Source organism: Chaetodon auriga, chromosome 10 (genome assembly GCF_051107435.1).
Source record: "Chaetodon auriga isolate fChaAug3 chromosome 10, fChaAug3.hap1, whole genome shotgun sequence".
In the NCBI taxonomy this organism is placed as follows: domain Eukaryota; kingdom Metazoa; phylum Chordata; class Actinopteri; order Chaetodontiformes; family Chaetodontidae; genus Chaetodon; species Chaetodon auriga.
This window is the reverse complement of record NC_135083.1, coordinates 24904241-24924646: the sequence shown is the minus strand read 5'-3', so window position 1 is coordinate 24924646 and position 20406 is coordinate 24904241. Positions and strand designations below refer to the sequence as shown.

Sequence of the window (20406 nt, the reverse complement as noted above, 5' to 3'; positions counted from 1 at the left end):
CACGTACAATACATGACCCTCTTAAAAACAGAAATGTAAAGAAAACATATCATGACAAACACGCCCAGAGAAGCCATGGCTTTGATTCGCTGGTGGAGCAGCCAGCCCTCATCCCCTTCCAGTGATTATTACTGGCTTCAAAAGTGTGATACGTTGAATGGGTGCCCCTCTTAAAATCAGAAGTGTAAATAAAACAGATCATGACAAACACTGGTACTCACTTTGTTGTCGTGTCTGTTGAGTTCGTCGCTGCTGTGAAAACACATCAACATGATCCACTTCAAACTGATCGCACTTCAACGAGAGATGTTCGACAAGGTGACACAACGAGGGAAGGAAGCAGGAGTCCAAAAACACGGTTTGTGCATCAGATTCATGGAATTCCACCGAAGCTCCGTCGTCTGAACAATATGGCCAACAGATCCGGAGTTTAAAGTGTGTCGTTTCTTTCGCTTTCACGCTTCCTCCTCCTCCTCTTCCTCCTAAAGCCTGTGTGCCAGCTACTGTGGAGCTCTCTCACTGACGGATGAAGAATACAGCAGTCTGTGTCTTTTGATCCATCTGTGAATATGAATATCTTAATATCTTGTCTTGGTGTCCATTAATAGAGTTTTGTATTATTGTCCACTTTGGTACCAGTTTAGGTTTCTCTTTTAATTTGGGCTGCAGACTTAATCTATGGATGAATCTCCAAGGAGGGACAGCAGATGTTGGAACAGTGGGGCTTAATTTTAGGTTACATAGGCTTACATTTTGAAACTTCGCATTCCCTATCCAACCAAATCTCTAGAACCTGGTTTCATAATGCTCCTGTCATGTGACCTTTGTAGGGTGTGGTCTGCTGTGTCCCTGCACATTAACCCCAATTCAGGGCTGCATCCTTGGGAGGACCCAGTCTAGACGGTCTCTGGAGGCTGGGTCCTTCGGAGGCTCCTCCGTCAGCCGCATCAACTATCGGTAAATGGAACGGTCTAGCCTTCGGAGCATTTCGTGATTGCGTCACGACGTCATAACTTCTTTCCTCCTAACCCGGGAAAAACACACGTACGGGGGGCAGAGATGCGCCCGTACAGCTCCTATCGCTTGTAAGAGGAGCGAAATGTAGCCTATTATACAACTTACAAATTCACCTGATGTGAATATCTTCACAGTTACAATAGGGTATTAGTTGACATGCGAGCTTGTAACATTTGTAAGTAAAGGGTTTTATTAAGGCTAACAATTAACTGAGCTCCTCATATCAACAGGTCGCCATTATCAAAAAATCAAAAAAAAAAAATCGGTGCGCATGGATTCATGCGTCGGTGACGCGGCGCAGTCGGCGCGCGCGGTCTCTCCCTCAAGTGATTCGTTCGTTTCTCAGTTCAGTTGAACTGTCAGCAGCACCGCCTGCTGACAGTTGCAGAAAGAAACATTATTTGAACCAAACTAGCTGGTACGTGGACACTACGCCAATGTATTACATAGTGATGTCACCATGTTACAGAGGTGAAGCCTGGACAACAAATGAGCCATTCCAAGCATTTCAGAAGCAGTGTTATCTGTGGGAGAGAATAACTCCCTATGGTCTGGACTTTGGACTTTGTAACTTAGCAGAACTTTTACATGCACTAAAATGCAGAAAAAATAATAAAGGGAAAAACCCAAAAAGCAGAATATGGACACTTTAACAGAGTTTCAACATGCTTAATGTATTGAACCTGTGTGGTGTGTTCACAGGGGTGTTACATACCTTCTCATTGATAAAGCTGGAAACTACGGTTTCATCCAGCCTCTGTTTTTCTCTGAGGAATGACAGGAAACTTGGATCCATTCACTTAAAGGGGAAAGAGGATTTAAGGCCTGTCAAAATTTGTTTTGAAGAAATCAATTTCAAGTTCAATATATACCAAGTCACCTATGGTATGAGTTTAGCCTAATGGATAAAACTGAATCAAAGCTGATGAGTTCAATTGGTTTCAGTTTCATATTCTCTTTTCCATACCATCCCACCAAAACTACTTGATTAAGAAAAGGTTGAAATTCTTTGGGTTGAAATAGTTGGGCTGCTGGGCATCTGTTGATGCAAGATACTACACTGATATGAGAATACAGACTGTCCCATCTGAGAAGATGTTTTACTGCTGGACAGAACACAGTCCATCGAAATGTGAGTATATGTTAGCACTTAGCTCTCTGAGTTCCAGCAACTAGTTGAGTCCAAATACTGATGTTCCTGCCTTTGTCTGGTGATGTGTCATCCACTGAACTGTAAGTTCTGCATGTCACAGGTTCATGTAGTCTCAGGTGCATTCTTTTTTTGTGATGAGCATTCTTGTTCCTTTCACTGCTGTTACTCATGCTATATGTGTCCAGTTAACAGGAGGTTAGTGTTTGTCCTGTCGGCTTTTATTGTGAACAAATGATGCAGCAATGAAGTGAAGATGATGAAGAAGTTCTCCGCCGATACTGTCTTGTTCAAATATAAAAAGGTTTATTAAAACAAGTACAGCATCTCAGCCAGCATGCTATGTCTGGGTGGTTTCAGCCAATTGAATCAACACACACATAAAGCATCTCAGACATGAATTATATAGGGGAGTTGTGTTCATACAACTAACACAGAAGGGTTGAAGAAGACCTAATATGGTTATGGCAGAGCATATACTGCAAAGTAAGAGGGTACCTAATATGGTTATGGCCTCTCAACGTTTATGTTAAAGGTTTACATTATATGCGGGTAGAAGGATTCCTCAAGCCCAGGAGACAGGAATTTCCTGCAGAAGAGCAGATACTACACTTTCACCTGTACACAGCCTGTGCAGGTACTACACTCACCATGCTCTTTTCAGTCATTTCGACAATGAAAGCTGGTTGTATTAGTATGTTCACATTTAATCACAGCACATTACATGCTGTTTGCTTTGGCTGAATTTCCAATTTACCCAAATACTTTGTAATGAGTGTAAGATAGTATTGTATGTGGCATCATTGTGTCTCATAGTTCCACTTTGTGTCACTGCTGTACACGGCAGTGAATCCAGTTTACAGCAAGCTGTTACTTGTCTGCATTATATTCTTCTGACGTTATTTGTTCTCCTTTCAGAAACCACACACACAAACACACACACACACACACACACACACACACACACACACACACACACACACACACACACACACACACACACTCAGAGCCACATGCAAACCTCCACATACAAATGAATCTTTCCAGACACGCTGTCAAGACTTTGTTCAATACTGAAGTTGTCCTGAGTGGAACCTCTGGACTGTTTGTGATTCAATGAGTCACTCCAGTGTTGGACTGTGGACCCAAGCAGATGAGAGAGGCCACTGTCAGCCCTTGCTGTTCTTTCAGTTATGAGAGTTAATTAGAGAATTTATCTACAGTCATAGAAGTCATTTGAAAGTCTGCAGGGAAGTCGAGTCATGTTTGCAACCCTGCCGGCAGTCCATGGAGCAAAAATCCAAGAGTATCTTCCTAAAAATCGATGATCACAGAAAATCTAACATCATCTCAGAAGTTACAAAAACCTTTTCCTGAATGATTCTCTGACTCGCTCACATCTACACACATTACAGGGTCAAGAAAAGAAAAGAAGAGAGAAGTATTCTTCTGTTCATCAGAGAGGCCTAATCAGCTCTACTGAGTGATGAGCAGCTGCGCAGTCTTTATCCTCCTTAGGAGATGTTAGAAGTTAAGATGGAGCTGTTTTCAAATAGAACATGAGTGGGAAGGTGTAAACTAGGTGGGGAGCTCAGCCCCAGTGGGAGGATGATGAAACCCAGATATAAAAATGTGTGGATTTAGGCAGCATCCACCAGCGTCTATGAACACAACAGAAATGATGAGAGGAGAGAAAATATATTCCATATAGAGAAACAGTGGTGGACCTCCACCTGTACAAATGCAGACTCACCTGTCGACAACCTGGAGGTGAGGCTGCATCACATGAACGTTACAAAGATTTCAACTCTCTGCATTTATGTGCCAGCCCACACAATGACTTCACTCTTATGACTCTGATAGCTGTCACATGACACCAATGAGACCTTGTTCACTCTCGTGTTCCTTCATACTGTGACTCACCTGCAGAGGTCAGACAACAAACTCTTTCTTCCTCTTCAGATACTTGTGATGAATGTCTTCAGAGGACAAACCCTGACATGTCTTCGATCAGAGTACGAGATTGGAAATGAATGCTGTCCCATTTGTCCTGCTGGTAAGATCTAATTGAATATTGAAGGGGTATCTCACTTTGGTCGTTATATATGGAATGTAAAGTGGCTGGGATGAGAATCAGCACCTCCAAGTCTGAGGCCATAGTCTTTAGCCAGAAAAGGGTGGATTGCCAGCTTCGGGTCAGGGAGGAGGTCCTCCCTCAAGTTGAGGAGCTTAAGTATCTCCGGGTCGTGTTCACAAGGGAGGGTAGGAAGGAGTGGGAGGATGGGGCGGCGGCTCAAATTGATGCAGGTGCTCAAATGGTCCGTTGTAGTGAAGAGGGAGCGAAGCCAGAAGGTGAAGCTCTCAATTTACCGTTCGATCTATGTTCCGACCCTCACCTACAGTCATGAACTTAAGGTAATGACAGAGGGAACGAGATTGCTAAGACAGGTGGCCAAAATGAGTTTCCTCCGCAGGGTGGCTGGACTCACCTGGGTGAGGAGCTTGGACATCCAGGAGGAGCTCAGAGTAGAGCCGCTGCTCCTCCGCATTGAGCCGAAGCAGTTGAGGTGGTTCAGGCATCTGGTGAGGATGCTTCCTAGACATCTCCCCAGGGGGCGTTCCGGGGATCTCCATCAGGGAGGAGACCTCGGGGCTGACCCAGGACACACTGGAGTGACTATGTCACTCGGCTGGCCTGGAAACGCCTCAGGATCCCTCAGCAGGAGCGTGTGAAAGTGGCTGGCGAGAGGGCTGTCTGGGCTTCCTGGCTCAGGCTGCTGCCCTCGTGACCCAGATAAGTGGAAGACGACGACAACGACAATACAGATAAAACAGGACAAGTGTTTAAAAATAAATAAAAGGGTAGATGCTTTTTATAAGCAGTCCTTAAAAGAGTCTAAGTCGCTAATTTTGCAATATGGTGTGTCATGTGACCTCCCACAATACTATTTTACATACAGTGAAATAGAATAGAATAAAGAGCATAAAACATACCGGTATGGTACTTTCTGCATTTCCTCTTCTGCCTCTAACAAAACCTTACCAATGACAACACAGTAATAAACAAATCAAAGATTAGAATCACTCAAAAACATGAGTTTTTATTATCTAAATGCAAATCATACCTCTTTTTGGAATTCCTTTCTTCCTTCTGAGACAGTAACATGCAGATGTGATTAAAATGACCACAAGCACCACAGCAACAATGATGATTCCAGTTATTGTCCAGCCTCGATGCTGTTCTCCACACTCAGCATCAGTTGAAACTGTTCCTGGTTTTATCAGCTGAAGATTCGCTGATTCACATCTGGAATGACAGCAGGACATTTTTACAGGAACATCTGTAGGACAGCATGAAGTCACTGCTGGAGGAATTCAGGTGTCTGATGTGAAGCTTCACTCACTGTGTGTGTGGCTGACAGGATGGAAATGTTCCATTTGAATACGTTCCATTAGTGCAGTCAGAGCACACAGTGTCTGTCAATGCTGTTCCTGTAGAAATACAAATAATATCCATTGAAATGAGTTCATCTTCGACATTCTGAAGGGATCAAAGTGTTATATGACATCAGGACTTTTCATCAGACCTGTCTGATTTCCTCTCAGTGGATTAAAAAAGAAATTACATCCATTTATTTGCTAAACTAATCAGTTCCACAAGTTTTTACAGTTCACAAAAAATGAAAAAGTACAATGAGATGTTCCCAGAAGAAAGAAGGGGATGTAAAGCTAGGGCGAAGTGCCTGGAAAAGAAAAGACTGTACAAACATCCATCCCGTCTCTTATTATGGGAAACACAAGATCTCTCCCAAATAAGATGGAAGAGCTAACGGCGCTTACCAAATTGCAGAGGGAGTATAGGGAGTGTCGCCTCATTTGTTTCACCAAAAGTTGGCTGACGGCGATCTTGCTGGACTCACATGTTACACTGGACAATTTTAAACTGCTAAGAGCAGACAGAAGAGTGAAGGTGAGCGGTAAGGGAAAGGTGGGGGCATAGTGATGTTTGTAAACAGCAGATGGTGTAACCCTGGGCACATCAGGGTAAACGAGTAGTGCTGCACCACAGACACTGAGCTGTTAGCATTCGGCCATATTACCTCCAGAGGGAGTTCTGGCATGCTATCGCTGTAACTGTGTACATCCCCCATCAGCCGATGCCGCAGCAACATGCAAGCTACTGCACACAGTAGTCTCACAGCTCCGGACATCGCACCCCCAGGCCCTCCTTCTCATCTCTGGAGACTTCAATCACGCTTCCCTGTCCGCCACTCTCCCCACTTTCACACAGTATGTTAAATGCCTCACCAGAGACAATAGAACACTGGACTTACTGTATGTAAACACTAACTCATCACCTCTAACCCTAGTGGGCCATTCCGATCACAATCTGGTTTGTCTGCTCCCTGCATACATACCTTTGGTGAATAAACAACCACCAACCATCGGACATGTGAGAAGATGGAGTCTAGCATGGCACTGAGGGACTGCTTTGACACCACTGACTGGGATATGTTGTGCAGTCCACACAGGGAAGACACTGACAGACAACCTGCTTTACAGACTACAGTAACTTCTGTGTGGAAAAAGCTGAAGCTGGAGGAATGCCTCCAGGGGAACAACAGCAGAGAGGTTTGGAGGGGCCCCTACAGTTTGTATATGGTCCAGGTAATGGCACGGAGGGCGCAGTCATCTGCAGCTCCATCGATCTCTTTCTCATCTGGAGCATACTGGAAGCAGGGTGAGGGTAATGTTCTTCGACTTCTCCCGTGTTTTCAACACAATCCATCACTGCTCAGGTCGAAACAAGTTACGTTACGAAACAAGTCGTGAGAACAGAGCAGAGCATGAAGACAATCAGTTACCCAATGAGGATTTTCCTTCAGCATGAGCATGGATATTGACGAGTTTTACTCGTATCATGCTCATACTCGTCAAAAATGCTTTATCCGTACCGGATACTCGTCTGAAAAGAGTATCCGGCTCAACCCTAGTTGTAACCAACTTCGTTGACTGGTGTGGACTGAACCACCTGTACATAATCGCCAGCAAGGCGAAGGCGATAGTGATTGATTTCCAATGGAAGGGACCACAGACTACTTTCTCAATTCCTTATCATAAACCCACTTCTGTTTTGCACTACTTGTTAGGATCCGCTAACCTGTCTGTTTCCTAGTGTTTTATTTTCCCTTTTCCCTAGTGTTATTTGGCTGTCTGTCTGTTCCCCAGTCTGCCTAAACTTGGTGTGTCTTGCACTACCTGGCTCTGCCCTGTCAGCAGCACACCTGGCACACATCAGCCTGATTAGGGCACAGGTTAAAAGGGAGGTTCCCTTTGTTACCAGCTGCCAGATTGTCCTGATTCATTCGCGGCTTCTTTGTTTGCTTGTGTGTGTACTCCTAGTTGTTAATTTCTCTCTGTGCAATTTATGTCACTGTTTGACGTCATTTGTTTGGACTGCCACTTACTGTGTGCTTTTCCTTTCAGTGCCTACCTGCACCCGGTGTTACGGAGCTCCTTTTATTTAAACATTTGTCTCCACTCAGTTTGCGTGCTCCTTTTGTTTCTTGTTTGTTTTCCACTCCTTTTGAGTGGGCTTTTTGTTTCCTCGTTACTGTTAAAATACATTTTAAAGTCTTATTTTAGTTCTGGTCTTTTCTCAGAAGTACTGATCAAACTGTGATTTTGATTAACTGTAAAGGAGAACACAGACCAGATTCATGACAAGGACATGACAATTACATTAATTGAATTTCAACACTTTTAAAGGCAGTAATGACATGAAAATGAGGAATGTGCTTTATGAAGTGTTTTTTCCACAAATAAACCAAATTATCTTGACAGAATGAGGATGATTGAACGCATACTTTGCAGTGGCACAAACTTGATGATTAAAGAAAAAAATCTCTTAAAATTTTAAATCTTGAAAATTGAATAAGATTAAACCATTGTGGAGCTTTCAGACACGTCCTGTGGCCTTCATCAGCTGGTGGAGTTTGCTTAGTTGTCCTACAGATGGTTCAGTTGTTCTACAATCTAAGAATGGAATTTCAGTCATGTGACAGGTGAGTAGCAGACGACTGGAGGATAATGATGAACTGTTTTTAGCACCTTTCATGCATTTCAAGAAATGCAGCTAAAAGTGTTTTAAAATAAAGAAATCACATGAAGCAAGAGCTTCATATAAAAAAGAATGAACATAAAACAGGGACAGAAAATTAATGCAAAATAAGATGGAGAATAAAACCTACTTAGTAAGAATATCAAAAATGGGTTACAAAAAGGATGAAAATAGAATAAAGATAATGCATAAAAAAAAAGATGGAAAATAAAACCACTGAATAACTGCTAAAATAAAGTAACAAATAGAGTAACTAAAATGCATAAAATCAAGTGAAATACAAGATTTGAAAAGAAATGCAGCAATGTGTCAGCATGAGGCAAAGCACCAAAGTTTCAGACCTGTATCAGGAAGTCACAGCTAGTGAAAGGCTAAAGTGAAGAGAGAAGTTTTTATTTTTCTTTTAAAAATATTCAGTATATATTCAATATATTAAACACCATTTCCATCTTTGTTTTAGAGCCAAGTTGTAGGACTTGCTCATTAGAGTACAGTATTGCTCATCCATAGGTTGAACAGGACAAGAACTGATTATTTTAGTCACAGCAGTTTCAGAGCAGTGGTTTGTTCTAAAGGCTGAAATTCCTCCACAATGTTATTTTCTTTAAGAAAAGAGATCATTTGTACTGAAACTGTTTTTCCAGTATCTTACTGATGAAAGGAAGGTTGGATATCGGCCTGTAGTTAGTGAGTGCACTATTATGTAAGTTTGGTTTCTTCCCTCTTAAAGGCTTTATAACAGCTGTTTTGAAGGCATTTGGGAAGATGCCTGTTTGCAGAGATGTATTTATAATCTTCATGGCATGGCTTGAAACACTGTCGCTTTAAAGATGCTGTAGGTTCAGGGTCAACACATGAAGTGGATGAGTTGGACTCAGCGACAGTCTTCAGAGCTCAGCTAATGTAATACAGGTGAATTTTCCCATGGTTCCATCTCTTTTACAGGGTTTTGTTGCTGTGTTCACATCAGCAGCAATTCTGGCTCTGATTGAGCTTATTTTGTTTGTGAATGACGATGCAAGTTCTTCACAGTTTGATGCAGACAACTGTGGGCTGGTGGGGGCAGTGCTGAGCAGCTGGTCAATACAGGAGAATAATATTCTGCCAGCATTCTCTGTAATAATCTTGGACAACTAATCCTTTCTTGCCAGACATACTGCTTTCTTATAGACAGTCATGGCTTCTTTGTGTATATTACGGTGAACTGTGAGCCCAGTTTTCTTTCAGCTGCTCAACAAATTCTCTTAATCTCATCAATACTGCTGTTGTTCAACCATGGGGTGATTCTGTCAGTCAGCCTCTTTTTAACCTTTAGTGGAGCAAAAGCATTTAAAGCAGATGATTATTAAGTATTGTTGAAATGTTCAACCATGTCATTTGAAGAGCAGTCAGCAGCATCTGACTCAAAGAATCTCAAATTCTTTCCTCAGCCTAACCACCAAGGAATCACTGCTGAACCAAAGATTCCCTTTAAGTCTTTATTAAGATTAGGCTGGCATCAAAAGCACACAGTGACGGTCAGAAATAGGTCATTCTCATACTAGGACATTGTCAGTGTTCATGACAATAATCATCTACATTTTGTGTAAGTTCAAAGCTGACCAGGAAAGTCACAAACTCCAAAGCTTTGGAGTCATTCTTATTATCTCTGGTCATGGTAAAGCTTTCTGGTCACTCCAGTGTTAAACAGAGACTAAGGTTACCACCCCCCCATATCCAACCACCTGTCATATGAGTGACAACAGACACTGTAACAGACCAAAGGTCCATACTTAGGTCTAGAGATGTCTCAATACTTGAGTATCTGATCTGGGCATGTTTTGATGGATCAGTATCAGCTAACATTTCAGTTCTCTACTGTGTTTTGAACACCTCAGCCTGCGAGTGTTGCAGATCTGCTCCCCTTTACCAAGGCCAGCTCTGCACTGCAGCATTTCACTGCTTATCAAAGTGAGAATAAGTCAAGTGTAAATGTGAAAAATGATTTGTGTGCAATGGTGACTGACTCTGACACCCAGGTTGGCAAAATACACAGGTTAGCTAAGCTTCAAGCACAGCAAAGATTGATGAACAAAAGATTCAGATAGCTGTTTCTCATTTTTAGCTGGTGCTACCTGACACTTCTGCTGGTCAAAATGACAAAAGTCAGCAGTGGCAGGTTATTTTAGATGCTGCTGCTTCATGCTAATTCAGTGAGTAACTTGAGTTTGAACAGGCCAAAATAACACATGTTGGCTCGTGTCTGTACTCAGCCAAAGACTGTGTGGGAGAAACCTCACCTCACCATCAGGAGTCAGAGTCTCCCTGTCAATCTTTCCTTAACACACAAACATTTCTATGATTTAAGATTAGAATCTAATATTTTTGAACCAGGGCCCTCAGTATTTCTATCAAGTAACTGGTGAAAAATTACATTTTTCAGATTAAGTAGAAGAAATCCACATCATATTGGACGTGATATTGGCACTAATTTCCAGTAAGTCGACCTTGTGCTATGGATCTTTTGTCAATTCAGACCACATGGTTCATGTGAACAGACTTTTCACAAGCAGTTTTTACAGTAATAGAGCCAACATAAAAGGCACAATGGAGCATTTCCAAAATAGTAGCTTGGACTTTACTTTTTTTCTACCTCAATGTATCAAAATGATGTGTTAACATTACTTTCCATGCACTGCACATTATCACTCATCAGCCTCAGTGGTTTTACTCAGTCAGTCAGTCTGTCCATCAGCCCAAATTTCCACCATTAACAGTTACAGCTGACTGGATGGTTTAACTGGTTTGCATTCAGCTGCGACTTTTTCTCCAGATTCATTCTGGTGCTTCTTTTCTGCTGTCTAGTGACCAGAGATCACCGTTCACAGCTTTAATGAGCGAGTCGTCACTACAGTCAGTTTCTCTGAACTTTGATTCTCATTGAAAACTTAAGCTACACCTATAATCTTAAAGTCAGCACGAGAAAACCAACCTTTTTGGTGGATGTATTGTCCTGGTTGACACCTTGTGTGTTTCTGAGCTGTCATGCAGCCGTTCTCTGTGTGTTCCAGACAGTAGAATCCCTCCAGTGGTTCACAAACTGTATCTGATGTTGTTGTACATGACGTCTTTATTTTCACACCAGAACCTGTCAACACATACAGAGGAGACATCGACAGACAGGAAGCTTTGATTCTGGTTGGTCTACAAGAGAGCAATTCAGTTTCTCCAGTTTATGAATTCATGGGGAGACGTCTGCATAAATGTACATGACAGCCAGTGGCACTGTGGCAGGAGAAAGGAGACATGGAGACACAGAGAGTGTTATGATTTGCAGCCAGGCAATAGGCAAGGAGTGAACCCAATGATGCAGACTTTACTAAACGCTGAGAGGAAAAAGTCCAAATGCTTTATTAAACAAAAATAAGGGCAAACAAAATCCAACTATGTTCCAAGTCCAAAAACAAAAGCCATACCAGGAAAACAACAATCTTTTAACAAACAGCAAAACCAAGAACTAGACCAGAATTACTCACTAGAATCACAAGGAACAAGGAAAACCACACCTAACAGATGACAGGGAAGGAGAACTAAATCAGACACAGGTGAACACAATCACACAATCACAAGGATGGGGAAAAACAAAGGAAGAAAAGTACACTGAGACACATGAGGGATGGCCACCAAAATAAAACAGGAACTAACAAATTAAATAGTCCAGATCCTAACAGAGAGTACCGGTGACTTCTGCAAGTTGAGTTCTATCATTACTGCAAGTCCCGCGGATAAAACTTGACTATTATGTTTATTCAAACTGATGAAAATACAGAGTTCACAGAAGTTGCAGCTGATTTTAACAGCTAATGCTGGGTTTGGGCAGAATATACTGCAAAGATTGAAATGTGTACACTTGTAGACACATGGGGGGATACCGTTTCCACTGTGTTGCTTTCCACTCTTCCCACGCTGATGATGTGGATACATCAGAGAAATGCAGTAATGATATCAGGGCAAAAACAGTCATTTTTATGGACGAGTCCTCCTCCTCCTCCTGCACGCTCTGCACAGGTGCCCAAACTGAACAGAGTATTTCCAGTAAGCGAGAACGTCTCTGACATGGACAAAGTTTTCGAGTACTGTGCAGTGAACTCTTCAACATGTGTCTCTGCATCTTCACAGTAACAACACTCTTCAACAGTTTTCTCAGTTCTTCGTCAGCACTAACAGAGGGACTTGCAGTAAGAGGCGGCTTGCTGCATTTAAATCTTGGCTTAGTCATAAGTTTCTACTACTAGTTAGGAAATATTAACAGAAGTCTACCTGCATCACAGCTTGTACATGAAAAACAATGTTTCAGTCCATTCGGCCGATTCATGAAGGTTCCCTCAGAGCAGGGCAGACAGGAAGTACTTCTGAACTCTGTGCAGTCTGTTTTAACTCGACTTCCTGTTCAAAACAAAACCAGCAATTTAATTTAATACCATATAATGTTTCTATTACATGAAAACATGGAATCCTGAGAGTAAAGCTCATGTTGTGATCTGGACAAAGTGTCATGTTCTGCTGTCGACTACAGTGTCATTTTAACTGCTACAAACAGATGAAGACAAAGATAAAAAACTAAAATCTTTACATAAATACATAAATTTCAGCTTGTTGTTTCACTGTTGAAAAACTCATTCAGCTCCATCACTGATACATTTCACTTGTGGACATAAACTCCAGCCATGGCAGTCAGACTGAGTCCACTGATGTGCACACAAGTGGTTGATTCTGTCAGCACTGCTGCCACCTGGCAGGACACCAACAGACTCCATGTGTAACTACCAAAGTGAAACATGCCTTCAATATTCAATTAGATCTTACCAGGAAGACACATGGGACAGCATTCATTTCCAATCTCGTACTCTGATCGATGACACGTCAGGGTTTGTCCTCTGAAGACATTCATCATAAGTATCTGAAGAGGAAGAAAGAGTTTGTTGTCTGAGCTCTGCAGGTGAGTCACAGTATGAAGGAACACGAGAGTGAACGAGGTCTCATTTGTGTCATGTGACAGCTATCAGAGTCATAAGAGTGAAGTCATTGTGTGGGCTGGCACATAAATGCAGAGAGTTGAAATCTTTGTAACGTTCATGTGATGCAGCCTCACCTCCAGGTTGTCGACAGGTGAGTCTGCATTTGTACAGGTGGAGGTCCACCACTGTTTCTCTATATGGAATATATTTTCTCTCCTCTCATCATTTGTGTTGTGTTCATAGACGCTGGTGGATGCTGCCTACATTCACATATTTTCATTTTTTTAAACACAACCCTCACCCCCATCATCCTCCCACTGGAGGGCAGCTCCCCACCTAGTTTACACCTTCCCACCAGTGTTCTATTTGAAAACAGCTCCATCTTAACTTTCACCACATCTGCTCTCGTCTCCTATGAAGGATAAAGACTAAAGAAAAAGGGCTGAACAAAGAAAAGTTGGCGAGGAGCAGCAACGTGATGTGTTGATAAAAGCTTGATGTAATAACAAATGATTTACCAGCAATGGTGCAGCTGTCACAGATTTTCTTTCAAACATCATTTTATACTGCTGGATCACAGTTTTAATGGGCTGAAGACGTCGTCTCACTGAGAGTTGGGATGAAGTGAAATGTAAAATCCTCAATGAGGACACCATCTGGAACCTACAGGAAAACACATCCATGAAGAGACGACAAGAAACAGTTTACTTTCAGCTTTCTGCAGTGATCAGACATCTTAAACATCACACAAATGAGAAACCTGGTTAACACAGCTGGATTTGTGCTGTACACCTGATTTTACATTTAAACTAAAGGACAATTGCTTTACAGCAGCTTGAGCTTTTGTTTTCAAGTTCCTCATTGGACTTTGGATGTTGCACAATAACTGGACTTTACTGCTCTGCTTAACGTTCAAACAAAATGAAAATAAATGAGACTTAAGCAAATAGTACAAAAATAGGTCAAACTGGTTAAACTTCAACCAGCTTCAACACTAAATGCTGCTGAGTATTAACTATGTATTAATGTCATAACATCTCATTCACAGGGGCTTTTTCTGCAGATCCAGTACTTTTACTTATTCCACTACATTTGCTGATCACACTTCTATACTTTTACTGAAACCTGCAGTAACTGTTTTTTGAAACTTCAGAGATGATTTTAGATTTTCTGTGATCGTCGATTTTTAGGAAGATACTCTTGGATTTTTGCTCCTTGGACTGCCGGCAGGGTTGTAACCATGACTCGACTTCCCTGCAGACTTTCAAATGACTTCTATGACTGTAGATAAATTCTCTAATGGACTCTCATAACTGAAAGAACAACAAGGGCTGACAGTGGCCTCTCTCATCTGCTTGGGTCCACAGTCCAACACTGGAGTGACTCATTGAATCACAAACAGTCCAGAGGTTCCACTCAGGACAACTTTAGTGTAGAACAAAGTCTTGACAGCGTGTCTGGAAAGATGCATTTGTATGTGGAGGTTTGCATGTGGCTCTGAGTGTTTGTGTGTGTGTGTGTGTGTGTGTGTGTGTGTGTGTGTGTGTGTGTGTGTGGTTTCTGAAAGGAGAACAAATAGCATGTCAGAAGAATATAATGCAGACAAGTAAACAACAGCTTGCTGTAAAGGATTCACTGCCGTGTACAGCAGTGACACAAAGTGGAACTATGAGACACAATGATGCCACAGAAAATAAGACACAATAAGACACACACTTTCACAAAAATCAGTCAGTAGCTTTTCTCTGTGTTCTTTCAGTAAGTAGAGGCCTTTCTTCATTAAAGGTCATATGATGTAGGTTTGTTGGGTTTTAGTGTGTTTCTCCAGGCATCTCCCATAGGCTTCAATAGAACTGGCACCAAGCAGGGCAGCACCAACACTGGTTATGATGTAATGACCCTTCCGTCTTTTATAGTTAACTTGGTTCATTCAGTCATTGAACACATCATTTGTTCACATTAGAGCATTAGTGACGAGTGATAAGATGAGCAGCATAAATGTGGATGATCACAGCAAAAAGAAAGTATAACTGCAGATAGTTAATTACTTCCATTTTCTGTTGAAGAGCTGACATTTGAACTCATGAGAGACTGACTTTGAGGACCTCACAGGCCAGTTATCTACAAAGGATCCAGAAACACAGTATGTCACAGCTCTCTGTTTCCTCTAAAATAAAAACCTCTAAACGACACAAACTGAACATTATAACCTTCATGCAGGGAGGATTTATTACCAGACTGTTAGACTAATTTTGGCTCAGTGTACATAATAAACTGCTAACTGTTTATACAAGCTTCATAGAAGCATGCCAACATTCTATATTTTAAGAGCAGTGGAGTGTAAAGATCATATCCCACCAACAATAACTCAGACAAGCTCTCTGACACATTCTGGCTAATATGGAAAAAGTGTACATGGAACATCCAACGAATTTGAGCTACAGAGACATTTTAACATCCTTCCTTTCAGCTACTGCTCTTCACTTTGTGTGTGTGTGTGAGGGCACAGTCTTAATGCAGTGAAAGAGGGAGCAGTCCCAGTCCAAAGACTGCATGGCCTTGTGCTGGGATTCGACCTGAAAGCACGTGAAGCCACGTGGACATGTAGTCTCTCTCTGGCATTTCAAACAGTCTCTGAGTTCAGCTGCTTGTTCATGACCACAAAACTGAAGCAGTGGATTTAAGCTGCTCAGTACAACTCCTCATGTTTGTGGCTCATTGTGAAAAATGTCATTTTACTTCTCACAAAACATGAGAGGAAGATCTCACACTGGTGACTGCAACTCTCTGAAAGAGGCACATGATCTGAAATGTCCTTTCAGAAGAATGTGTATTATATTATTGAATTCTAATTATTGGTGTCTGAATACATCCATGACTTCAATGTTGCAACTGGAAAGGTGGAGATATTTTCTTACTATCTGGATGAATTTATGTGAGTTTCACCCTGAAGATCATCTTATCCATAATAATACATCATAATTTAGTTCTTGATTATATTTTCTGTTATTAAACTCCAAATAGTACTTAAGTACTTGATGAGTTACTTTCCACCACTGTTGGAAATGTATTGTACATTATGGGAGCAGGAACCTTCCCTCCAGAATGAAAGAGAAAGTGATTCCTGCTGTCTCTCTGCTGCTCCCACAAAACAATGCTGTGTGGAATAAAAGTGCAGCCAACCACAAACATTATGTGTTAATACTGAAAAGTCCTGCAGACAGAGTCGCTGCTGTTTCCCGCTTTAACCAATTTCAAACAGGCGGACAGAGACGTACATGAACCACGTGATCAACAGATAAGCGAGAAGCTCAACTTTTTTTCTTATGGCTCTGGACTTTAACGCTTTAACGAAATAAAATAACACACACACACACACACACACACACACACACACACACACACACACACACACACAAACGCCAAACTGGCTTCAAAAGTGTGATATTTAGAATTCTTGCCCCTCTTAAAATCAGAAGTGTAAAGAAAACAGATCATGACAAACACTGGTACTCACTTTGTTGTCGTGTCTGTTGAGTTCGTCGCTGCTGTGAAAACACATCAACATGATCCACTTTAAACTGATCGCACTTCAACGAGAGATGTCCGACGAGGTGACACAACGAGGGAAGGAAGCAGGAATCCAAAAACACGGTTTGTGTATCAGATTCATGGAATTCCACCGACGCTCCGTCGTCTGAACAATATGGCCAACAGATACGTAGTTTAAACTGTGCCGTTTCTTTCGATTTCACGCTGCTTCTTCCTCCTCCTGCAGGCTGTGCGCCACCGTGTGGAGCTCTCGCACACTGACGGATGAAGAATACAGCAGTCTGTGTCTTTCGATCCATCTGTGAATATGAATATGTTCTTGATATAGTTTTGTGTTGTGGTAGATGAACATTTTTGTATAGCGCGTTTCTAGTTCGAAGATCACTCAAAGTTCAGTTCAGTATCTTGACCAAGGACACTTCGACATGATCTGCTGAGGTCGGGGATCGAGTCACCGACTCTCTGCTAGGATGGTTAGAGGAGCAGTGGGGTTTGGTTTAGGTGAAGTAGGTTTACATTTTGCAGTTTAGCATTGTGTAGATCCTGGTTTTATAACGCTCCAACACTCCTGTCATGTGACCTTTGTAGGGTGTGGTCTGCTGTGTCCCTGCACATTAACCCTGTATGCCAACATAAACTTGACCCTCCTAATTCCCAGAAGCTCGTACCACATTTCAGCTGCCACTGCAGGTACTGCTGGTGTTTTAAATGCTCCACAACAAGTTTGTTGAAGGAATTCGCCTGGTCTGAAATCAGAACTTCTGACAACTTCACTTTCACTTTTAGAGACGACAGTAAACTGATACTGATGGTTCTTTGTTCAGACACATGATATGATGCTGACTAAGTGTACTTGTATAAGTTATATATAAGTTCTATATGTCTAAACATGAGGCTGAAAGATTAAACACTTTCATCATTGTAATGATATATTTTGAACAGCCCAGTGGTCTATCACACAGAACACTGATAGGAAATTAAATATATCAGGCCCACAGATAACATTTGAATCAAAAGGCTTCTGAGACTTCCTGTATTTAAAATCCTGTAAGTGAGCCTCGAGCTGTTTTTACATTAGTGCTGTTTTAACTGTCAGCTTGTTGCAGCTTTATGGTTGAATGTAACTCCTCAGTTCATAAAGTTTATTCCCACAACATTAACTTGTTCATGCATTAACACTCTGCAAATTTGAGAGCTGCTTGATACACTGATGCTTAAAATGAACGTTTTTCATATTTCCAGGCATAGAGGAGACGTAAGTGCCACAGTGGAGAGACAGAAATATGAAGAAAGTAAAGAAGGTGCAGCTGATTCCTGCCAGCCCAGGAGTCAGGAGATAAAGAGACATGAACACATTCAGAGAGGGAAGAAGAGCTGTTACGCTCAAACCTTTTTAAGGAACCAGGGCAAGTGGTCTGGTTCCCATGGTTTCAGATTGTCTGACGGTGTCAGTGTTGTAATGTCCAGGTCCAGAGCAGCAGCGGTGGTGGTGGAATGGCCTCGCCTCGGCTGCTGCACACTCCGGGCGGCTGCAATACTTCAATAAATGTACTGAGTTTGATTCCACCACTGACAAGAAGACAGACTTGTACTCGACAATAATGGAGGAGATCTGCAGCTTTTGCAGCTCATTTAACTTCTGGCCTCATTATAAAAGAAGGTCCTCAAAGTACAAAAGTGAAGACAAATTTTGTGTCAAACACTGTTTTCCACTTTCGCTGAGTTAAATGTGGGATACAGCTGTGACTATCTTTGATATCTTTTGTCAGTCTTTATCAGAAGCTTTACAGAACAGGTCTTTGCCAGTGCTCGGGATGATGATTAGATTGTTATACTTCACACATTGAAAGTGAACTCATGAACAGTACAGTGGAGGGAGAGAGACAGTTTCAGTGTTATAAAGTAAAATCAGTCTGCACTGTGAAGGTTTCTCGCACTGGTCATATTAACTCAGTGTGAATCTAGTAGGCACTTAAATTACCTGCAACCTGCCGAGCCCTCTGTTTAAAAAGGCTTTTCTTATAAAGGCTGTTTCAGATCTCAGTTCTGCAAGAAAATAAAGCTCATTGACCCTTCCCATGCAAATAGTTCTGTTTTCTGCTCTGAGCAAATGGTACTGAAAGAAGAAGTGGTTCATAATGAGACAGCAGCATGTGACTCCTTGTGACTGACAGATTAGTTCCTCTTTCAGTGCCACACAAATATCAACATTAACAATACTGACAATCAGAAGCTGTTGTGTTGAACTTTGTTGTCCACATGCAGAAAATTTACTTACAGGTAAAAAATGTCTGTGTCTCTGCATTGTCATGGTTCACTGACCCTGGCCTTTTACCTACTCTGCCAAGTATGTGAGGAGTTCAGACTTTGTCATCAGAAAGATTAGAAGATTTGGGGGAGTCTCAGTGTCTTTATGTGTTGGAAGAATTTCAGCACAATTTGTCCCATCTCAGGAAAGCTCATCTGCATGCGCATTGTTCTCACCAGGGACCAGATCTGACTGCAGTTTGTTTTTGTAACCTACCTGAGTGGGCAAATGCTCACCTTCGATTGCATCTGGCACTTATGAAGAGTTCTCTTCATGGATGGATGCCAGTTTTCAGGCAGATGGCACACAGTGTGTATGGCGTCATGTGGACAAACACTTTGCTAACGTCTACACTCTGAACACAGTGCCCTCTGATGGCGGTGGTGCGCTACGGTCAACGAACGCAGGTGCATTTTGTTGATGCCAATTACACATACCAATTTTTTTCAGACCAAATAGCGATATACGTACTTAACTTGAACATGCTCAGCACAGACACACATCCAACTTGCACACTTTAGCTTGGATCAAGTACAGTTACAGTGCAGTGGAGTGGGGTTTTTCTGTTTAAGTGAAGCTTCTCTTGATGGCTGCAGCTAAGGTTCCCTTCAGTGTTTTGATGCCATGGTCCTCGTCTGTTTCTTGCCAGAAGTCTGTGAATCATGGTCAAAGCAGGAACTACATCTGATGCCAAAGTGTAGTATAATTTTTCTCAACTGATGTGTGAAGAATTGAGTCAAACACTGTAATCCATGGTTTGCAGGTGTCTCTGCAGCCAGTGTTAGTAGGTTCTAACCGGTTTTGATCGGCATTGTCTGTAACCTTGCATAGCCCTGTGTGTCCTCATATAACCTTACTGTGTTCAATCTATGCTATCTATCTATCATCACTCTATGAAAGGATAACAATGTTATCAATCACACTATGATTTGTTATGTCTTAATGCATATTGATTTTTGGTGATTATTGTGATTATACTTACTTTTTAAAAAATAGAGCTTATGACAATCAGAAGTTAATGGTGTAATTGTAAGAGGTAAATACTTTTTAAAAAAACAAAGCCTGTGACAATTAGAAGCTAATGGTGAAATTTCAAGGGAATAAGAAGAGTAAAAGTACCTATAAGCCCAGACTAGCGGTCAAGAGATAACGTAATGGTGTATAAAAAATAGAAGGATCAGAAAAAAGAGAAGATGCCCCAAGGGTGGGGGTGACCTTGAGCAAAACTGTATAAAAGACAGACACAGACCCTTGTAAGTTG

General features: G+C 41.7%; 2 protein-coding genes across 3 annotated transcripts in view; both read right to left on the bottom strand.

Moving 5' to 3' along the window:
- The window catches only part of LOC143326529 (tumor necrosis factor receptor superfamily member 5-like), a 61316-nt gene extending 60908 nt beyond the window's left edge, over window positions 1-408 (bottom strand). For both annotated transcript variants that reach the window (XM_076740116.1, XM_076740117.1), the window contains exon 1: window positions 222-408. The gene's annotated coding sequence lies outside the window, so the exon portion shown is untranslated. The remainder of the gene's footprint in view (window positions 1-221) is intronic.
- A 2093-nt stretch (window positions 409-2501) lies between these two features.
- LOC143326527 (tumor necrosis factor receptor superfamily member 5-like) lies at window positions 2502-16999 on the bottom strand. Its single transcript, XM_076740109.1, has 9 exons — window positions 16803-16999; window positions 13804-13948; window positions 13134-13227; window positions 12588-12713; window positions 11260-11415; window positions 5572-5659; window positions 5293-5474; window positions 5162-5205; window positions 2502-4944 (listed from the first exon to the last, which is right to left on the bottom strand). The coding sequence occupies exons 2-9, from the start codon at window positions 13939-13941 to the stop codon at window positions 4801-4803; spliced, it is 972 nt and encodes a 323-aa protein (XP_076596224.1). The 5' UTR covers window positions 13942-13948; window positions 16803-16999; the 3' UTR covers window positions 2502-4800.
- Between the last annotated feature and the right edge of the window lie 3407 nt (window positions 17000-20406).